The 19482-nt window shown below is 47.4% G+C and overlaps 1 protein-coding gene across 2 annotated transcripts in view; it reads left to right on the plus strand.

Annotated features, from left to right (window-relative positions):
* Positions 1-19482, plus strand: part of LOC121293843 (transient receptor potential cation channel subfamily V member 5-like) — a 62287-nt gene that overhangs the window by 24207 nt on the left and 18598 nt on the right. For both annotated transcript variants that reach the window (XM_041217230.1, XM_041217231.1), the window contains exons 10-12: positions 1836-1912; positions 4776-4941; positions 14862-14928. In XM_041217230.1, the coding sequence (XP_041073164.1) occupies positions 1836-1912; positions 4776-4941; positions 14862-14928 (310 nt within the window). The remainder of the gene's footprint in view (positions 1-1835; positions 1913-4775; positions 4942-14861; positions 14929-19482) is intronic.

Raw genomic sequence — 19482 nt, forward strand, 5'->3', positions numbered from 1 at the left:
CCAGTGGAAGGCTGGGAGTTCACTAGTATAGTTACCCAGAAGATAGAAGTGCTTTTAATCCTTCTAACTTTTCCTGGCGACTGTTCTGCTAAAAGAATTGGAACCATCTGAAATCACCGATTTAAGCTGGAGTTTCGGAATGTTTCCAGTGCTGGGAAATGTCCTTTTACCCATTGGAAGCTTCAACCTCCCAGGCAATTCCTGTGCAGTCCTTGCCTGGGGACTTCCGGGGGCCCCTACCAGTGCATTTTCTGGGGTACTTCCTGGGTACTTTCTCCTGGGGAATGGAAGTTCTGGGCCAATATAAATAAAGGCTACAATTCTAAAAGAGGTTGCAGGATCAGAAAGACCTGGGGTTATATCTGCACAAATTGTTGAAGGTGACAGGTGACTTTCTGAGTCAGAAAGTAGTTAAAAAGGTTCAAGTTTTATAAATAGAGGCATAAAAACATTCAAGTTCTGATAAAACACTGACTTGGCCTCATTTTTGTGTCCAATTCTGGATACCGCAGCTTAGAAAGGATGTGAAAAAATTTACAAGAATGCATCCAGGGATGAAGGACTTCATTTACATGGTTAGATTGCAGAAGTTGGGTTGTTTTTCTTAAAGAGGAGGTTTAGAAGGGATTTGATAGAAGTGTTCAAAATCAGAGTAGAGAGAAACTTTTCCCATTGATGGAAGGGTCGAGGACCAGACAATGTGGATTTAAAGAGATCGCATAAATACTAAAGGCGACATGAGGAAAAGTTTTTTCTAGCAGCGGTTGTTTCAGAACGGGAATGCAGTGCCTGAGAGTGTGGAGATTTAACTGTGGCTTTCAAAAGGGAATTGGATAAGCACCTGAAGGGAAAATATTTGCAGGGTGACGAGGAGAGGACCAGGAAGTGGGACTCGCTAACTTGTTCTGGCAGAGAGTCGGCACGGACTCAGTGAGTCTAATGACCTCCTTCTGTGTTGTAACCGTTCCATGATTCATAGCCTCAGGACATCCCAAGGTGCTCTATAACCAAGTGTAGTCATTACTATAATGTAGGAAACAAGGCAGCCAATTTCTGCAGAGCAGACTCTCACAAACAGTGATGCGATAATGGCCAGATCAACTGTTCTAATGATATTGGTTGAGGGGTAAATATTGGTCAAGCTATTGAGGAGAACACCCCTGCTCTTCTTCAGAATGTAGCCATGTGATCAGTTATGTCCACCTTAGAGGAAGGGCCTCTGTTTAATGTCTCATCTGAAAGATGGCACCTCCGATAGTACAGCATTCCCTCAGTATCTCACTGGTGCCAAGGCCTGCATCATGGGGTCAAGTTTCTGGAGTGGTAGTTGATTCAGACAGTGAGCCACTAAGCCATGGCTGAGGCTTCCCATCCACTATTGTGAGCGTTCCATCATTGCTAAAAGTGAAAGTCTGCCCTATGTATTAAGAAATATCACAGTAGCAGCAGTGTGTACTATCTACAAGACGTACTGCAGCAACTCATCAAGGCTCCTTCAACAGCAGCTTCTAAACCCGTGACCTCTACCACCTAGAAGGATAAGAGCAGCAGATAGATGGGAACACCACCATCAGTAAGTCCCACCCCCACCCCCCCCACCCCCCAAGCCACACATCATCCTGACTTGGAAATCCTGGAACTCTGTCCTTAACAGCCCTGTGGGTGTATCTATACCACATGGACTGCAGCAGTTCAAGAAGGCAGCTACCCACCACCTTTTCAAGGGCAATTAGGAATGGGCAATAAGTGCTGGCCTAGCTAGCGATGCCCACATCCCATGAATGAATAAGTTAAGAAATATTTGTGAGTTGCTTATTTTATCTTTTTCTCCCCAGACTGCTGACATCTTACGATATGGAACAGAAGGATACTTTGGGAAAACTGTCCTTGGAGGCCCATTCCATGTTATAATGTGAGCATAATGACCATAGATTTATTTTACAAAAATCCAGTTAAACCTTATGTTAATATGCTAAATTGCAGATATTTACACTTTCAGTTTTCTCAGCTCCCTCACTATGACATCCTACAGATGGTCGCACATCTTCCCTGTCCAATTCCATGGGCAGCAGTTCATTTTTACATGTGTTGCGATATTATTTCAACTAAACAGTGTTGGGGGAGGGTGTGGGCACAGAAGATGGGATAACTTTTTTTACGCTGCGTGTTACGATCTGAAATGTGATGCTTGATAGGCTGGTGGAAGCAGATTCAATAGTGACTTTCAAAAAGGAATTGGACTTCCACTAGGATGGGCCTTCCCTCCAACATAAGGTCAGAAGTGGGGAGGTTTGCAGGTGATTGCACAGTGTTCAGTACCATTTGCAACTCCTCAGATACTGAAGCAGTCTGTGCCTGTACGCAGCAAGACCTGTAAAATATCTAGGCTTGGGCTGATGTGTGGCACAAACGTTACTTGCCACTTAAGTTCCAGGCAATGACCATCTCCAAAAAGAGAGAGTCTAATCATCACCCCTTGACATTCACTGGCATTACCATCACTGAATCCACCACTACCAACACCCTGGGATTACTATTGACCAGAAACCAAAATGGAGCAGCCATATAAATATTGTGGCTACAAGAGGGGTTACAGGCTGGGAATTCTGAGGAGAGTAACTCACCTCCTGACTCCCCAAAGCCTGTCCACCATCTACAAGGCACAAGTCAGGAGTGTGATGGAATACTTTCCACTTGCCTGGATGAGTGCAGCTCCCACAACACTCAAAGAAGCTCAAAATCATCCAGGACAAAACAACCTGCTTGATTGGCATGCCTTCCAACAGCTTCAACATTCATTCCCTCCACCACCAATACACAGTGGCAGCAGTGTGTACCATCTACAAGGTGCACTGCAGCAACTCACCAAGGCTCCGTCAACAGCGCCTTCCAAACCCATGATCTCTACCACCTAGAAGGACAAGGGCCGCAGATGCATAGGAGCACCACCACCCACAAGTTCCTCTCCATGCCCTACACCATCCTAACTTGGAACTATATCTTTGTTCCCTCACTGTTGCTGGGTCAAAATCCTGGAACTCCCCAACAGCACTGTGGGTGCATCTACACCACATGGACATGGCTCACCACCACCTTCTCAAGAGCAATTAGGGATGGACAACAAATGCTTGCCTAGCCAGCGACAGCCAGATCCTGTGAAAGAATAAAAAAAGATTTGAAAAATTCAGATGGATATGGGGAAAGAACAGGATAGTGGGACTAATTGGCTAGTTCTTTCAAAGAGCCTGCACAGGCATGATAGGCCAAATGGCCTCCTGTGCTGTAAGATTCTCTGTACTGCTCTTTAATTTTTGTTTTCTGTGCATTCCTCTCTCATTGTCCCACCGTTGGTGAAAGAGCCTGCAACCATCTCAGCCCCACTATTTATAGAACTCCCTCCCTGAATATTCCTGCCTCCTATTCTCTCCCCATTTTTAAAAGTCATCATTTTGACAAAGATTTAATTACTCTGAGTTCCTCAACTATGGTTGGAATTCCAAACCTTTTACCTTTCTCCTCTGTGCCTGGCTAAGGAACAATGGCTGAGACATAGGTATGTCTGAACTATAACTGGTTTATTGGATAAACATAATTATATACGGATAGGCATGACTAGGTGTTACTCAGTCTAAGCCAGAAGGATTCTCCCTCTCGACTCATGATCATGTGTCTCTTACGTCATCAGGTGCATGGTATTGCTTCTCCAGTCCCACACGTTAACCCTTTCAATCCTGATCACCCTAATATTACATCCGTCATTCACTTTTTCCTTTCCAAGTACTTGTCTATCTCTGCTTCCGTCTATGTAATTTCCCACCCTCCTCAGTCCCTTCCTCTATCTCCACCTATCTCTCTTTCTGCCATCTCTGTCTCTTTCTTTCATTCCCATCCCTCTCTCTTCCCACATTTCTTCTCTCAATCCATTTTTCACATGAATATAGGAACAGGAGGAGGCCATTCAGCCCCTCAAACCTGTTCTGTCATTCAATTAGATCCTGGCTGATCCATATCATCATTTCATTTATCAGCCTAAGTCTCATATGCCTTAATATCCTTGCCTGTCAAAAATCTTTCATATCAGTTTTGTCATTTTCAATTGACCACAAATTTCAACATCTTTTTAGGGGAGGGAGTTGCAGATTTCCACTACCCTTTGTGTGAAGAACAGCTTCCGACTTTTACTCCTGACCCTTTGCGCCTAATTTTAAGTTTATACACTATGGAGTCTCTCACCAGATGAAATAACTTTTCTCTATTTACCATATCAACTGCTTTAATCACCTTAAACACCCCAAGTAGATCACCACTTAATTCCTATATCTGAGGGAATGTAAGGCTCGGTAATGCACTATATCCTCGTAGCTTAAGCCTTTTATAGCCCCATTATCATTCTGGTGAATCTGCGTTGCATCCCCTCTAAGGTCGTAGGTCCTCCTTGAAGTGAATGTGATGCCTAGAACTGAATTCAGTAATGCCAGACGCGGTCTAACCAGAGCTTTATATAACTGTAACATAACTTCCATTTTGGATTCCAACCCCATGAGATAAAAGCCAATATTCCATTCACATTTTTAATCATATTTTGTACCCGTCAGCTAGCTTTTACTGATTTCTGATACATGGACCCTTAAATCTGTCTGCTCCTCCGCAATTCCTAGCTTTGCACCATTTAGAATATACAGATCCATCTTTCTTAGATCCAAAGTGGATAACTTGCATCTACCACAGTTTTGTTCCCTCACTTTAATCTTTGTCCCCTGCTTTTCCCTCAACAGAATCTGCCATGCATTCCTGGTGCTATTGATTCTCATTCTAAGGCTGACAAGTGCAGGCGCTGAGGGGTTCTTCATGGCTCTCGCCATCGTGCTGGCCTGGTGCAATTCCATATACTTTGCTCGGGGATTCCGGATACTTGGGCCATTTGCCATCCTCCTCCAGAAGGTACACAAACCGAGCCTACACTTGGGACAAACAGTCCGTGGTTCTAGACTGAAACGTTCTTTTAATACTGAACAGGAAACACGTTAAAAACAGGAAGGAACAAATAGGAACAGAGTGTAACACTTCACTACAAGTGAAATTTCTGAGCAAAACCAATGAAATTTAACTGATTGACTATTGATAAGTTTGGCATGGGGGCGGGGGAAAGATTCCCTCTAAAACACTGGTTGATCTTACTGGGAATAGGAATGAGGGAGAATTCATACCCTGCGCTAAAAATGTCACTACCTGATAGCGGGTATAGGAAAATTTTCCCCAGATCTCTAGATTGCTAAAGTTTCTGTTTCTTTTTTATGTCAGCTCCCTCTCCCCCTATTCTCCGCCCCTCACCCACACCCACCACCATGACCCCATTCAGCACCTTAGTGCTGACCAGTCTATTTCCAAGTCACTGCATATCACTCAGAATCAGTCATTGGGAAAGGACCTTCCAAGTTACAATTCTCCCTTGCTTATATTTTTTTCCAAAAACCATGCCCTTTGACCTTAGATTGGGGCCTATCCTCGGTAACAACCCTGAAATTGAGAACAGGAGCACCAGGTATCAAGATTGTATGACCACCAATGTCATGAAGCCACACATTGGTGCCTGTAGCTTCCATTTCTTGGGCCATCATAGCAGGGGTGTACCTCAAAGATCCCAAAGACATTGAAGTCCCCACATAAGGATTGCACAGAAATTGCCCGGCAAGTTCAAACTTCCGTTGGGCAGTTGCCCTTTAATGGGAACCATCTGAAAATATGATATGAATTGTGAACTTCAGGTGGTTTTGACTGTCTTACAGCAGTATTCACCCAGAAAATGTTAGAAGAATTTGACTCACTTCTAACTTCTGGGTAACTATAGTACCGACCGCACCCCCCCACCCCCCACCACATGGGAACACCTCGGAAACCCCTCCCCCCGACTCATCATGGGACACGTCCCACACCCATGACTCCCCCACAGAACCCCCAGCCCCACAAGGGACCAGCCCGACTAACTCCCCGCCCCCAACTACCGCCCTGACATCCTAAGTGACTCCCCTCACTCCCTCGGTCCCCAAGGGGCCCCCTACTACTCGCCACAGGACTCCCTGACTGCTGTCCCCTCCCCCAACTACCGTCCCCACCCTCCCACTGACTGCCTGATAGCTCATCCCCCTCACTCACCACCACCCCGACCACCTGCCCCCCGCAAGGAACACCCCACCATTGACCAATCCCTCTGATCACCCGACACCCCCTACTCATCACCTGATCCTCCCATTGACCTCCCGGCCCCCATACTACCTGACCCTCCCACTGATCACCCCCTCAACTGACTACCCCACTGACCACCTAAACCCCCCACTGACCACCCGACCCCCCCACTGACCGCACCTCACTGACCACCTCTGCAGTGACCAAGCCATCTGACCACCCAACCGCAACCCCCTAACCCACCCCACAACTGACCACCTGACATCCCCCTACTAACCACCTGACCCCCAATGACTACCCGACTCCCACACCACCTGACCCCCTGAGCACCCAATAAGCCCCAACCTCCAATCCTACCTATTTACCTTACAAACTTACCTTCTCCTTAGCTTTTCAAAGTGGCTGAACCTTGAAACTTACCTGCTTGACGACAGCTAGTGCCAGAGAAAAGGGGGTGTGTCTTCCTTACTTCCGACTCTCCAGCCCTCAACAGAAGGCTTCAGGAACCCGCTGCATTACACTATTCTCGCCCAGTCTGAGTCAGAAGGTTGGGAAAGAAAGGAGCGGCTTCATATCCAGTTAAGTAAGTAGGAGCAGAGTGGCGATGCAACTCTGATTGCCACTTCATGGAAGATACAGGCCATTTTCCTCCTGTATACAATGTTCCTCGCCAACTTTGGCAATGGGGCTTTAATTGTTATTCAATTGCTAATCTACACCAAAATACTGGTTAATGGGTTATCTTTGGTTCATATAATCTGGTTCACAATCAATTTAAACCCATAAATTAATCTTATTTGTGGATGGACACTTGACAGGTTGATATAACATTCCTCTGACTGTGACTTTATTGCCAGCAACAATCTGCTTATTTTAAATGGGTTATAATCGCAGACAGATGAATTTATCATGGGTGTATTCGGCATTCGTTCACTAATAACACTAAGAATGGAGCCTAAAGCGAGAAACTGCGTCACATAATGCAGGGCAGATCGTGAATCGCTAACCTCATGCCCAAAAATTAGCTTAAAGCAATTTCTGATCCCTAAGTTTTATTCTCAATTCATTGATTCAATTGAAAGGAGTCAACAATGATTGCATTCCCTTTGCCCTACTGACAGGAATAGACCTGATATTAGCAGGAAACTGGGGAGGCTGCGGCGAGGGCTGAAGAAGCTAGCAAGGCTGAGGACACAGGGGCCCTGCCAAGCTTAATGACAGGAAGTCATTAACATATTGTAGGACTGCCTCCAGCCTGACAGTTAGGTAACTGACCAGCCTGGCTGGCAGGCAGGTGGGAACACTAGCGGCAGGAGGCCACTGAGTTCAGGAGGGCTAGGGAAGGGGAGGAGATAGGTGATCAGGACGGCTGAGGGGAGGGAGAAAGGTCGGTGATTGGTATGACTGAGGGGAAGCTGGAGAGCAGGATTGGGGAGGTCGAAGGCTATCATGAGGGGCCTGGGGGTGGGGTGGGGGCAGGGGGTGTGGATGGGGGCAGTACTGCTGCACAACCTGGACCACAAGGAGTGCACAAAGAACCACTTACTTTGGGAAGCCGTCAGCTTCTGTCTCAGGACAGCTGCCAGGAATCATGGACCATTAAATTTATGTCATGGCTCCAATGATGTCATCAAGTTGCAACTTTACTGTGTTAATTAGGCTTTAACACAGCCTTTAGTGGGAGTATCATCTGTGGCCTGATTAATGCATTTTTTGAAATTGAAAGGGATGGGAATGGGGTCATGTTGGGGTCGGTTTGGTCACTCTAGATATTTAACTCTCCTCCCCCTTCACCGCCGACAATCTCCCGCCCGTCGGAGTAAGCTGTGTTACAATTGAGACCGCTGTGTCTGGAACTTTTCCAATGTTATTCAATATTTTGATATTTATACTTTATGCAAAGTTCCACTGTTTTAATAAAGCAGCAATGATCCATAATGTATTGGCATCGTTCTGTGACTGAACATATCATCATGAATATCTTTCATAATGAATCTGAGGAATGAATCTTATGCTATTTTTCACTGAACCATGGTCTATCTTTGAGTCCCTGGCAGGGTGCCTTGCTGGGAAATGTCTGTGTTGGCATAAAGAGTCAGTCTGTGACATGTTATGTGTCATTTCCATCCTCTGCTGGTCCCATGCTCTTGGAGTGACATTGTCATTTAGTGAGCGGGTGAAGCTGAGGTCTCAGGAATGGCACTGCTCTTGTTCTGAAACTTATTTATCATGTCTTATCACATAACACTGAAGTATCTGACTGATTGCTTAAAATAGTTTTCTAAACAAAGTCCTTAGAAGGGTCATCAATAGCCCATGGTCAGAATTTTGTGGCCTGAAATTCCAGTGGCTTCATTTCACTGTCAGCATTGTGGGTTGCCATGTAAGACCACCTGTCCAGCAGAACTGGAACTGCATCATGCTGCTGCCAAGGGTTCAACTGAAACCGTTAAAAGGTTTTGTGGGTGAAATTTCTGGGCCATTTCCCCCTTACACCCTTTCCCCGGTGGAACTTTTTTGGCTGGCATATGAGAACAGAGCAAAGCCCTATTGGAAACCACCCACCATCACCCCTCCCTACAATTTAGATCTGTCGTTGACTACCATATTTTGGGGCTTGGCATTTCAACTCACATGTCAGGATAGATTGCTTAACACCCTGGAAGACAGTACCTGAATAATTTGAGACATGATATGTGGTGATGACATGCTCAGGAGGAACAGATGACCTTGGACTAATGGTTTCTAGAGCTCTCTAGTGCTAAGACTTTCCTCCTGTTTGGGTCAGTTATAAAATCAACCTCTATCAATTAGTCTATGATTAGTCAACAACTCCACTGCTGTTGTATCATGTAGCAGTAAACTAGAAAGATCTTGGTCTTGATTGACCAGCACTTCCCCTGTTCCAGCGTCAACCTGTTAGCATTTCACCAGAACATTCAACCCTTTCCACTGGAATTGTTTTTTTAATTCTTTTACAGTTGCCAGCATAACAGCCAGGTTAAATGGAGGGCAGGGTTGAAGGATGTCAGAGCCAATAAATCTGATGTTCATTTCGCCTACTGGTGATTGGATGGGAACTTGAAGTGGAAAAGTTTTAAGACGAGTTGATGGTTTCAGGGAGCTCCAGTTATTGATAGGTCAAAAGGCCTACCTTTGTGCTGTATCATTCTGAGCGCATTCAGGGACTGGGGACACTGCACATACCTTGGAGGTTAGTATAGAGTTTGAATCAGCATGCGTTGAGCCATCTGAGCATGATTGGGCTACAACTAGCCCAGGGTTAAGGAATGTTTCAGCCACCAGCTCTCCAGAGGGCTGCCTGTGAATTTCTATCTTATAATCTTAAAATTAAAATTGGAGCCAGGCCATTCAGGAGTGAAATCAGGAAGTGCTCTTTTACAAAAAGGATAGTCAAAATCTGAAACTCTTCCCCCAAAAGGCTGTGGAAGCTGGGGGCCAACTGGGGCTTTCAAGATTGAGATCGATTGACTTTGTCAAGTAGGGATATCGATAAAGAGTGAAGGTGGAAAAATGGATTTGAGATATAGGTCAGCTTTGATTGAATTGTGTTATGACATGGCAAATGATGCATGCCAGGCATACCAAGTCCATAAGGGAAACATGGTTGTGCTATTGCAACGGTTTTGCAATTTGTATTTAACACAAGATGTGTGCACTGAATTCAGAAGTAATGAATCCACCAAGACCTTTAGAGATTTTAAAAATTAAATTAAAATATTTTTTACAAAATAAAAGATTTCAAGTACATACATAAGGCTATAATTACTTACTACTATAACAACTCCTAAAATTCTTAATTAACCTGACTCCTAGTTACACACCCCTTTTAAGGCAACAGTCCAAAATAGATTTTAGGTTTAAAAACAAAACCAGCATGTTAACACAGTACCCACTTGACAGCGGAATTCCAAATGGCTTTCTCCTACTTCAGTTACTGGACACAGCTGACTTATGCACAAATGGCTGGAGGCGTAAAGTGATGTATGCAGCATGTGTCCACGGCGGCTGTTGGGGGGGGGGGGATTGGGAGCAGGCGTACTATCTTTGTGTAAGTGATCATCAGCAGCAGCAGGGAGGCCTGATGTGGCCCACTGTGGTTGGGGTGTGGCGATCGCATGCACAGTCCATGTGCAATTTGCCGTAATGAATGATGTTCTCTCATTCTCAGGAGAAGAATGCTCATAATGCCTCAGAGCATGTGAGGACGGGAGGTGGCCAGACTCATCACCTGATATTAAGCCACTTTGAGCAGGAGGCCCTTGAGCTTGAGAGGCACCAATGCTCCCAGGTCAACTGGTGTTGGTGAGGCTGGGGTGGAACGGCCAGGTATTTGAGGTCAACAACAGTGAGATCCGCAATGTCCTCCCAACATCCATAGCACTGATGAGTGTTAAATTTGTTATTTTTGCAACCTTGCTCGTTCACAGACTGATGGAGTCAGAGGTGTGGAGCACAGAAAAAAGCCCTTTGAGGATGTGCGGGTCAAACACGTACCTGAGTATTCTAATCCCATTTTCCAGCACTAGGCCCATAGCCTTGTATGCCATGACATCGCAAGTGCAAATCCAAATACTTATTACACGTTAGGAGGGTTTCTGCATCTACCACCTTTTCAGGCAGTGCGTTCCAGATTCCCACCACCCTCTGTGTGCAAGAGTAGCTCATCACATCCCCTGTAAACTTCATGCCCCTTACCTTAAATCTATGCCACCTGGTTACTGATCCCAAGGGGAAAAGTTCCTTTCTGTCGACCCTATCTATGCCCCTCATAAGTTTAGACAGCCCAATCATGTCCCATCTCAATCTCCTCTGCTCCAGGGGAAATAACCCCAGTATATGCAATTTCTCCTCATAAGTGAAACTCTCCAAGCCAGCCGACATCTTGGTAAACGTCCTCTGCACTCTCTCTGCTGCAATCACACTCCTCCCATAAAGCACATTTCAGAACTGCACGCAGAACTGTAGCAGTGGCCTAAGCAGTGTTTTCTGCAGTTGGAACATTACCTCCCTGCTCCTATTTTCTATGCCTCGGCTAATAAAGGCAAGTATGCCATATGCCTTCTTAAACACCTTATGTACCTGTCCCGCTTCCTTAAGGGGCCAGTTGACATGCACACCAAGGTCCCTCTGATCCTCTTTACTTCCCACAGTCCTACCATTCATAGTGTATTCCCGTGCCTTGTTTGTCCTGCCCAAGTGCATCACCTCACACTTATCCACATTAAATTCCATTCGGCACTGATCAGCCCATCTGACCAGCCTGTCTATGTCCTCCTGTAATGTAAGGCTATCCTCCTCACTATTTACCATCCCACCAATGTTCTTGTCCATTGGTTCTGGAAGGTTGAGCGCATAATGAGCCAGGGGGAAAGGGATGAAGTGTGTCACTGTGTGCACGCTAACTGATCCACTGTCCTTGTTGTTCATTTCAGCATCATCAGAGCATGGCCAGCAGGAGGAGCTGTGGATGCCCCCTCTCACATCTAAGGGCCCTCAAGTCTCATCTGCGTCACACCATTTCTGTGAGACAGGCACCAGCACAGATACTAGCACCTCGGTGGGCATTGGAACATCGGCTAGTGTCCCAGGGCACAGTGGAGAGGGCACTTCACATTCGCTGGAGGAGCTGGCAGAGACAGAGAGTGCCGATGGCACCAACAGTTGGAGGACTGCAGGGGACCAGGCACATGCTCAGTCGGTGCCTGATGATGTGCCTCTGGAGTTGTCCGCGATGCAGCAGCTGCAGGAAATGCAGCCAGGGGTGCGGGAGCATCTGGGTGTGTTGCATGAAGCTGTGCTTCTTTTGGTGTCCGTGGTGGAGGAGTCCTCACGGAGCATCACTGATGCAATGAGCCTCCTGGCTGAGTGTCATGCTTCCTCCATGGAGAGAGTGGCGACTCTCGTGGAGAGGCCTCCAGGAGAACAATCAGGTTCTCCTAGGGTTACGCTCGGACCTGCAAATCCTCACAACAGCATTGGCCACAGCTGGTCAGTGCCAATGTGGGAGATGGTGTGGGCTTCAAGCTTCTCAGCTCATTGTACATCTATCTACAGTGAGCAGGGAGGTCTGAGATGACCTCACGTCAGCGCAGCAGCTGCCTGTCTTATCTGTGGGCTCCTCTCATGGCCCTCTGGGTGAGGTCGCCAGCTGCTCCGCCCTTCTGCCAGTGACCGTTTCATCCAGTGAGGCTGTGACAACTGGGGAGATGCCAGCTGTGGAACTGGCAGATCCCTCCCAGGCGAGCCCAGCACAGGCTCCACGGGCCAGAGAATGACCGCCAAGGTCATCGAGGTCAACAGGACAGCAGAGTCAGCAGGCTGTCTCAGATGCCACTCCGAGCGATGGGGCAGCACCAAGACGTAGCACCCGCAAACAGAAACATTAAGCACAACACAGGTTTTTCACCGCTGCTTTTGTGTTGGCCCGAGATTACGTTCTTAGAATTTATTTTTGCTTGCTTACAGTATTGTTTTGCAATTGGGAGAACATCTGATGTTGAAATTAAAATTCGGATGTGTGACCATGGCTGAGGGTGGTTCATTTGTTCTGCATGTGTATGTGTAAGAAAAATGCAATGAGTGTTTGTGTGGACATTCAAATTTATGTCAAAGGCCCTTAGTTGCAGTTGATGACCTGGCAGCTTTTGCACTTAGGTGCCGAGTGTGCAAGCACCAGGCAAGGCTGGTCCTGCTGATCCATTTGTGTTGAGCTAGCTGAAGTTTCATTGGATTAAAGCCTCCCGGGTGTCCCTGCCTCTTTGGTGTAGTCCCGGGTCAGCGTCTACCACCTCAGCATTCCCCTGTGCATGATCATCCTTGGAATCAGTGCTGGACTCATCGTTTGCAGCCACAGACAATGCGTTGACGTCTTCATCGTCCACTGCTTCTCCCCTTTCCAGCGCAAGATTGTGGAGAGTGCAGCATGCTACCACTATCACCAAGACACGATCTGGGGGGTACTGGAGTGCACCCCCTGAGCAGTCCAGGCATCGGAAGCGCATCTTGAGAAAACCAATGGCTCTCTCCACCACAGCCCATGTGGTGCCCTGGCTCCTATTGTACTGCTGCTCAGCTTCTGCTCTTGGATGGTGGAGAGGCGTCATGAGCCACCTTCTGAGGGGATAGCCCTTGTCACCCAGCAGCCATCCATCCAGCCGGGCTGGAGCACTGAAGAGCCCCGGCACCTGGGAGTGTCTGAGGATGTAGGCATCGTGGGAGCTGCCTGGGTTCCTTGCACAGACTTGTAGAATCAGCATCCTGTGATCACACACTATCTGCACGTTCATGGAGTGGAAGCCCTTCCTGTTGACGAAGGAACCGGGCTCACCTGCTGGCGCCTTGATGGCCACGTGTACAGTCTATAGCACCCTGGATGTGGGGGAAGCCAGCAATGGCCACAAAGCCTCTGGCTCACTTGGACTACATCTTGGCCCTGCGCCCCTTGTACCTGCGCCTGTACTGCCAAAGGTGGCTCCCCTGGAGGCTGATGTGCCTCCCCTGGCCTCCTCCTCCTTCTAGCCCTTCCTCCCTCCTCAGAGGAGCTGCCTCCAGTGGACATGTCAGATCCCACACCCAGGCTAAGGGGAGGCTTCTGGAAAGCTACAGGCCCACGAAAGATTCCTGACTGCAGAGTGCTGACCTGGATGTTCAAAGTACACAGAAAGCTGCTGTGATGCGTTCTGAACTGCTGCAGATCACACAGGCAAGTTTAAAATACTTTCTCCAATAAATACTCCACAAAGCAGATTGACGACCCCACTGAGCCCTCTTATCCCGCCCGTGAATGAGTTTTATTAAGAAGTCTCTTACCCGCCTGCCCGTTGCGCCCATGCGCCGACCCGAAGATCGCATGGGCGCCTAAAAATCACCGTCGATTGAAGACCAATGGGCCTTAACTAGCCCGTTAATTAATGACAGGCATGTGTCAGACTTCATCGCAAGCCTGACCTCCGCACGTCAAACTGAAAATTCTGCCCCATGTTTACTCATCAGCATTTCAAGCACATTTCTACACCTAGCTTCTTTTGATAGTTCCAAGCTTGCAGTCTACCTGACTTCAAATGTAATTAAATCACACCGATAGAACCAAATATACTTACACCCATAAACCTACTTTACAACAAACCAGAAAAATGTTATGAAAATTATTATACTTTTGTAACGATTGTATGGCAGAGCAGGCTAGAGGGGCTGAATGGCCTTTTCTCACTCCTGTGTTTCAATAGATTGTAAATCCCAAAGCAGTGGCAGTCAGCTAAGTAGAGCTGAATGTAGAAAATTCATACCCCTGTGCTGCATCCTGTAAATCAAATGTGTATATATTTTTTTTATCAATGATTGAGGAATGCAATGAATTTATATCTAGTTATTAAAACCTTTCTTTAGTAAGATTTAAGAAATTCTCAGACCACAAACAACTGTTGGTCAATAATAGTGGCTGATGCATTCATGTAACATTCCTTCCTTTGGTATTATAATGGAGGCATTTCCACATACCTTTTATACTGTTTGTGGTCAGGAAATTAATGGGCAGCTGTGACCTGAATTTCCAATATATGCTGTCGCTAGGCAACGTAGCCGTGTAGACAGATAAACAATATGTACCCACCTTTGCGGAAAATGTTAATTAAAAGCTTTCTTTCATTGCTCCTCAGATTATTTTGGAGAAATTCTTGACATTTGTGATATTAATGGTGATGGTGGTTATAGGATTTACAACAGGTAATTTTAAATACATATCATTTTGTTAATGTTTTATTGATGTGGGTATTATATATTGACTTTAAGTGTATTTCTTTCCCAAAATGATGTATTGCCCCAATATTGATTGGAATTTTGTTCAAACAGCAAATGCAACATTCTCCACTTTTTTTGTTCAGATTTTTAACTGTAGAATTTACTACAATGGAACCATATAATCACAGAATGTTCCAACTTAGAAACTGGCCCCATCAAATCTGCTTTATCATTCTCCAACTGAGCCCCCTGCTCTGGATATTAAACACAGATTCGGGTCAGTTGGGATCAGATTAGAGGTTAAAATTTCAGAAATCCAACCTTCCCATTCTGGATTTAACCCGAGTCAGCCGGCCCGTTCCCAGGAGTCAGGTTGACAATTTCAATATATATATATATATATATAAAAACAAAAAAACTGCGGATGCTGGAAATCCAAAACAAAAACAAAAACAGAATTACCTGGAAAAACTCAGCAGGTCTGGCAGCATCGGCGGAGAAGAAAAGAGTTGACGTTTCGAGTCCTCATGACCCTTCGATAGAACTTGAGTTCGAGTCCAAGAAAGAGTTGAAATATAAGCTGGTTTAAGGTGTGTGTGTGGGGGTTAGAGAGACAGAGAGGTGGTGGGGGGGGGGGGGGGGGGGGTGGGGGGGTGTGATTGTAGGGACAAACAAGCAGTGATAGAAGCAGATCATCAAAAGATGTCAACAACAATAGTACAAAAGAACACATAGGTGTTAAAGTTAAAGTTGGTGATATTATCTGAACGAATGTGCTAATTAAGAATGGATGGTAGGGCACTCAAGGTATAGCTCTAGTGGGGGTGGGGAGAGCATAAAAGATGTAAAAAAAAATTTATATTTTTTTATACTGGAAATAGGTGGGAAAAGGAAAATCTATATAATTTATTGGAAAAAAAAGGAAAAGGAAGGGGGAAACAGAAAGGGGGTGGGGATGGGGGAGGCAGCTCACGACCTAAAGTTGTTGAATTCAATATTCAGTCCGGAAGGCTGTAAAGTCCCTAGTCGGAAGATGAGGTGTTGTTCCTCCAGTTTGCGTTGGGCTTCACTGGAACAATGCAGCAAGCCAAGGACAGACATGTGGGCAAGAGAGCAGGGTGGAGTGTTAAAATGGCAAGCGACAGGGAGGTTTGGGTCATTCTTGCGGACAGACCGCAGGTGTTCTGCAAAGCGGTCGCCCAGTTTACGTTTGGTCTCTCCAATGTAGAGGAGACCACATTGGGAGCAACGAATGCAGTAGACTAAGTTGGGGGAAATGCAAGTGAAATGCTGCTTCACTTGAAAGGAGTGTTTGGGTCCTTGGACGGTGAGGAGAGAGGAAGTGAAGGGGCAGGTGTTGCATCTTTTGCGTGGGCATGGGGTGGTGCCATAGGAGGGGGTTGAGGAGTAGGGGGTGATGGAGGAGTGGACCAGGGTGTCCCGGAGGGAGCGATCCCTACGGAATGCCGATAGGGGGGGTGAAGGGAAGATGTGTTTGGTGGTGGCATCATGCTGGAGTTGGCGGAAATGGCGGAGGATGATCCTTTGAATGCGGAGGCTGGTAGGGTGATAAGTGAGGACAAGGGGGACCCTATCATGTTTCTGGGAGGGAGGAGAAGGCGTGAGGGCGGATGCGCGGGAGATGGGCCGGACACGGTTGAGGGCCCTGTCAACGACCGTGGGTGGAAAACCTCGGTTAAGGAAGAAGGAGGACATGTCAGAGGAACTGTTTTTGAAGGTAGCATCATCGGAACAGATGCGACGGAGGCGAAGGAACTGAGAGAATGGGATGGAGTCCGTACAGGAAGCGGGGTGTGAGGAGCTGTAGTCGAGATAGCTGTGGGAGTCGGTGGGTTTGTAATGGATATTGGTGGACAGTCTATCACCAGAGATTGAGACAGAGAGGTCAAGGAAGGGAAGGGAAGTGTCAGAGATGGACCACGTGAAAATGATGGAGGGGTGGAGATTGGAAGCAAAATTAATAAATTTTTCCAAGTCCCGACGAGAGCATGAAGCGGCACCGAAGTAATCATCGATGTACCGGAGAAAGAGTTGTGGAAGGGGGCCGGAGTAGGACTGGAACAAAGAATGTTCCACATACCCCATAAAGAGACAGGCATAGCTGGGGCCCATGCGGGTACCCATAGCCACACCTTTTATTTGGAGGAATTCCACCCCTCATGTTTCGAACCCACCCAGGATTACAGGTATCTCCGGGACATAAACCGTTTCTCGGACTGCTGTTCCCGTCACATTCTGAAATCCACACTCAGTGCCATGTGCCGCCATATGAACACACTCGACCTCTCCCTCCAGCAGCACCTCCGTACCCTTTTTCAAAGCTGCTCGTGACCCCAGTTTCATTTTATCCTTCAGCTCATCCAACGCCTCAACAAGAAACTTTTTCTCTTTTTCTCAAGTGCTAAGGAACACAATCTCCAACAACTCATCGACACCAACACCCATCTAGGACCCTCCACCCCGGCCTGCCCCTCCGTCCCCACCCCATCTTCCAATCCCAACCCCAGCCGTGTATTCACTATACCCCCTGACCTTCCCCTCTCCGATGCTGAACGTTCAGTGCTCAGCAAAGGACTTAGTTTCATACCCTTACGCCCTCACCTCAATGAATTTCGGGCTCGGCATGATGCTGAACTCTTCTTCTGCCGTCTTCGTCTCCGGGCTCACTTCTTTGGGCAGGAGTCCTCTCCCAGTTCAACGGATCCTTTTATCCATCTCCAATATTCTCCCTCCACCTGGACCCCTCCCTCTGGATTCTTACCTTCTCTCGATCTTTTCATTGAGAACTGTCGCCGCGACATTAGTCGTCTCAATTTCTCTGCTCCTCTCACCCATTCTAACCTGTCTCTCTCTGAACTTACTGCACTCCATTCTCTCAGGTCCAACCCTGACATTGTCATCAAACCCGCTGACAAGGGTGGTGCTGTTGTTGTCTGGCGCACTGACCTCTACCTCGCGGAGGCTGAGCGTCAACTTGCAGACACTTCCTCCTACTTCTCCCTGGACCATGACCCCACCACTGAATATCAAGCCATTGTTTCCAGGACTGTCACTGACCTCATCTCCTCTGGGGCTCTCCCTCCCACAGCTTCCAACCTGATAGTCGCCCAACCTCGGACGGTCCGCTTCTATCTCCTACCCAAAATCCACAAACAGAACTGCCCCGGTAGACCGATCGTCTCAGCTTGCTCCTGTCCCACAGAACTCATTTCTCATTATCTTGACTCCCTTCTCTCTCCCCTTGTCCAGTCCCTTCCCACCTACATCCGTGATTCCTCTGACACCTTACGTCACATCAACAATTTCCAGTTCCCTGGCCCCAACCGCTTCCTCTTCACCATGGACGTCCAATCCCTCTACAACTCCATCCCCCACCAGGATGGTCTGAGGGCCCTTAGCTTCTTCCTCGAACAGAGGCCCGAACAATCCCCATACACCACTACTCTCCTCCGTCTGGCTGAACTTGTTCTCACGCTGAACAATTTCTCCTTCAACTCCTCTCACTTCCTCCAAATAAAAGGTGTGGCTATGGGTACCCGCATGGGCCCCAGCTATGCCTGTCTCTTTATGGGGTATGTGGAACATTCTTTGTTCCAGTCCTACTCCGGCCCCCTTCCACAACTCTTTCTCCGGTACATCGATGATTACTTCGGTGCCGCTTCATGCTCTCGTCGGGACTTGGAAAAATTTATTAATTTTGCTTCCAATCTCCACCCCTCCATCATTTTCACGTGGTCCATCTCTGACACTTCCCTTCCCTTCCTTGACCTCTCTGTCTCAATCTCTGGTGATAGACTGTCCACCAATATCCATTACAAACCCACCGACTCCCACAGCTATCTCGACTACAGCTCCTCACACCCCGCTTCCTGTAAGGACCCCATCCCATTCTCTCAGTTCCTTCGCCTCCGTCGCATCTGTTCCGATGATGCTACGTTCAAAAACAGTTCCTCTGACATGTCCTCCTTCTTCCTTAACCGAGGTTTTCCACCCACGGTCGTTGACAGGGCCCTCAACAGTGTCCGGCCCATCTCCCGCGCATCCGCCCTCACGCCTTCTCCTCCCTCCCAGAAACATGATAGGGTCCCCCATGTCCTCAATTATCACCCTGCCAGCCTCCGCATTCAAAGGATCATCCTCCGCCATTTCCGCCAACTCCAGCATGATGCCACCACCAAACACATCTTCCCTTCACCCCCCCTATCGGCATTCCGTAGGGATCGCTCCCTCCGGGACACCCTGGTCCACTCCTCCATCACCCCCTACTCCTCAACCCCCTCCTATGGCACCACCCCATGCCCACGCAAAAGATGCAACACCTGCCCCTTCACTTCCTCTCTCCTCACCGTCCAAGGACCCAAACACTCCTTTCAATTGAAGCAGCATTTCATTTGCATTTCCCCCAACTTAGTCTACTGCATTCGTTGCTCCCAATGTGGTCTCCTCTACATTGGAGAGACCAAACGTAAACTGGGCGACCGCTTTGCAGAACACCTGCGGTCTGTCCGCAAGAATGAC

Source organism: Carcharodon carcharias, chromosome 22 (assembly GCF_017639515.1).
Source record: "Carcharodon carcharias isolate sCarCar2 chromosome 22, sCarCar2.pri, whole genome shotgun sequence".
Taxonomy (NCBI): Eukaryota; Metazoa; Chordata; class Chondrichthyes; order Lamniformes; family Lamnidae; genus Carcharodon; species Carcharodon carcharias.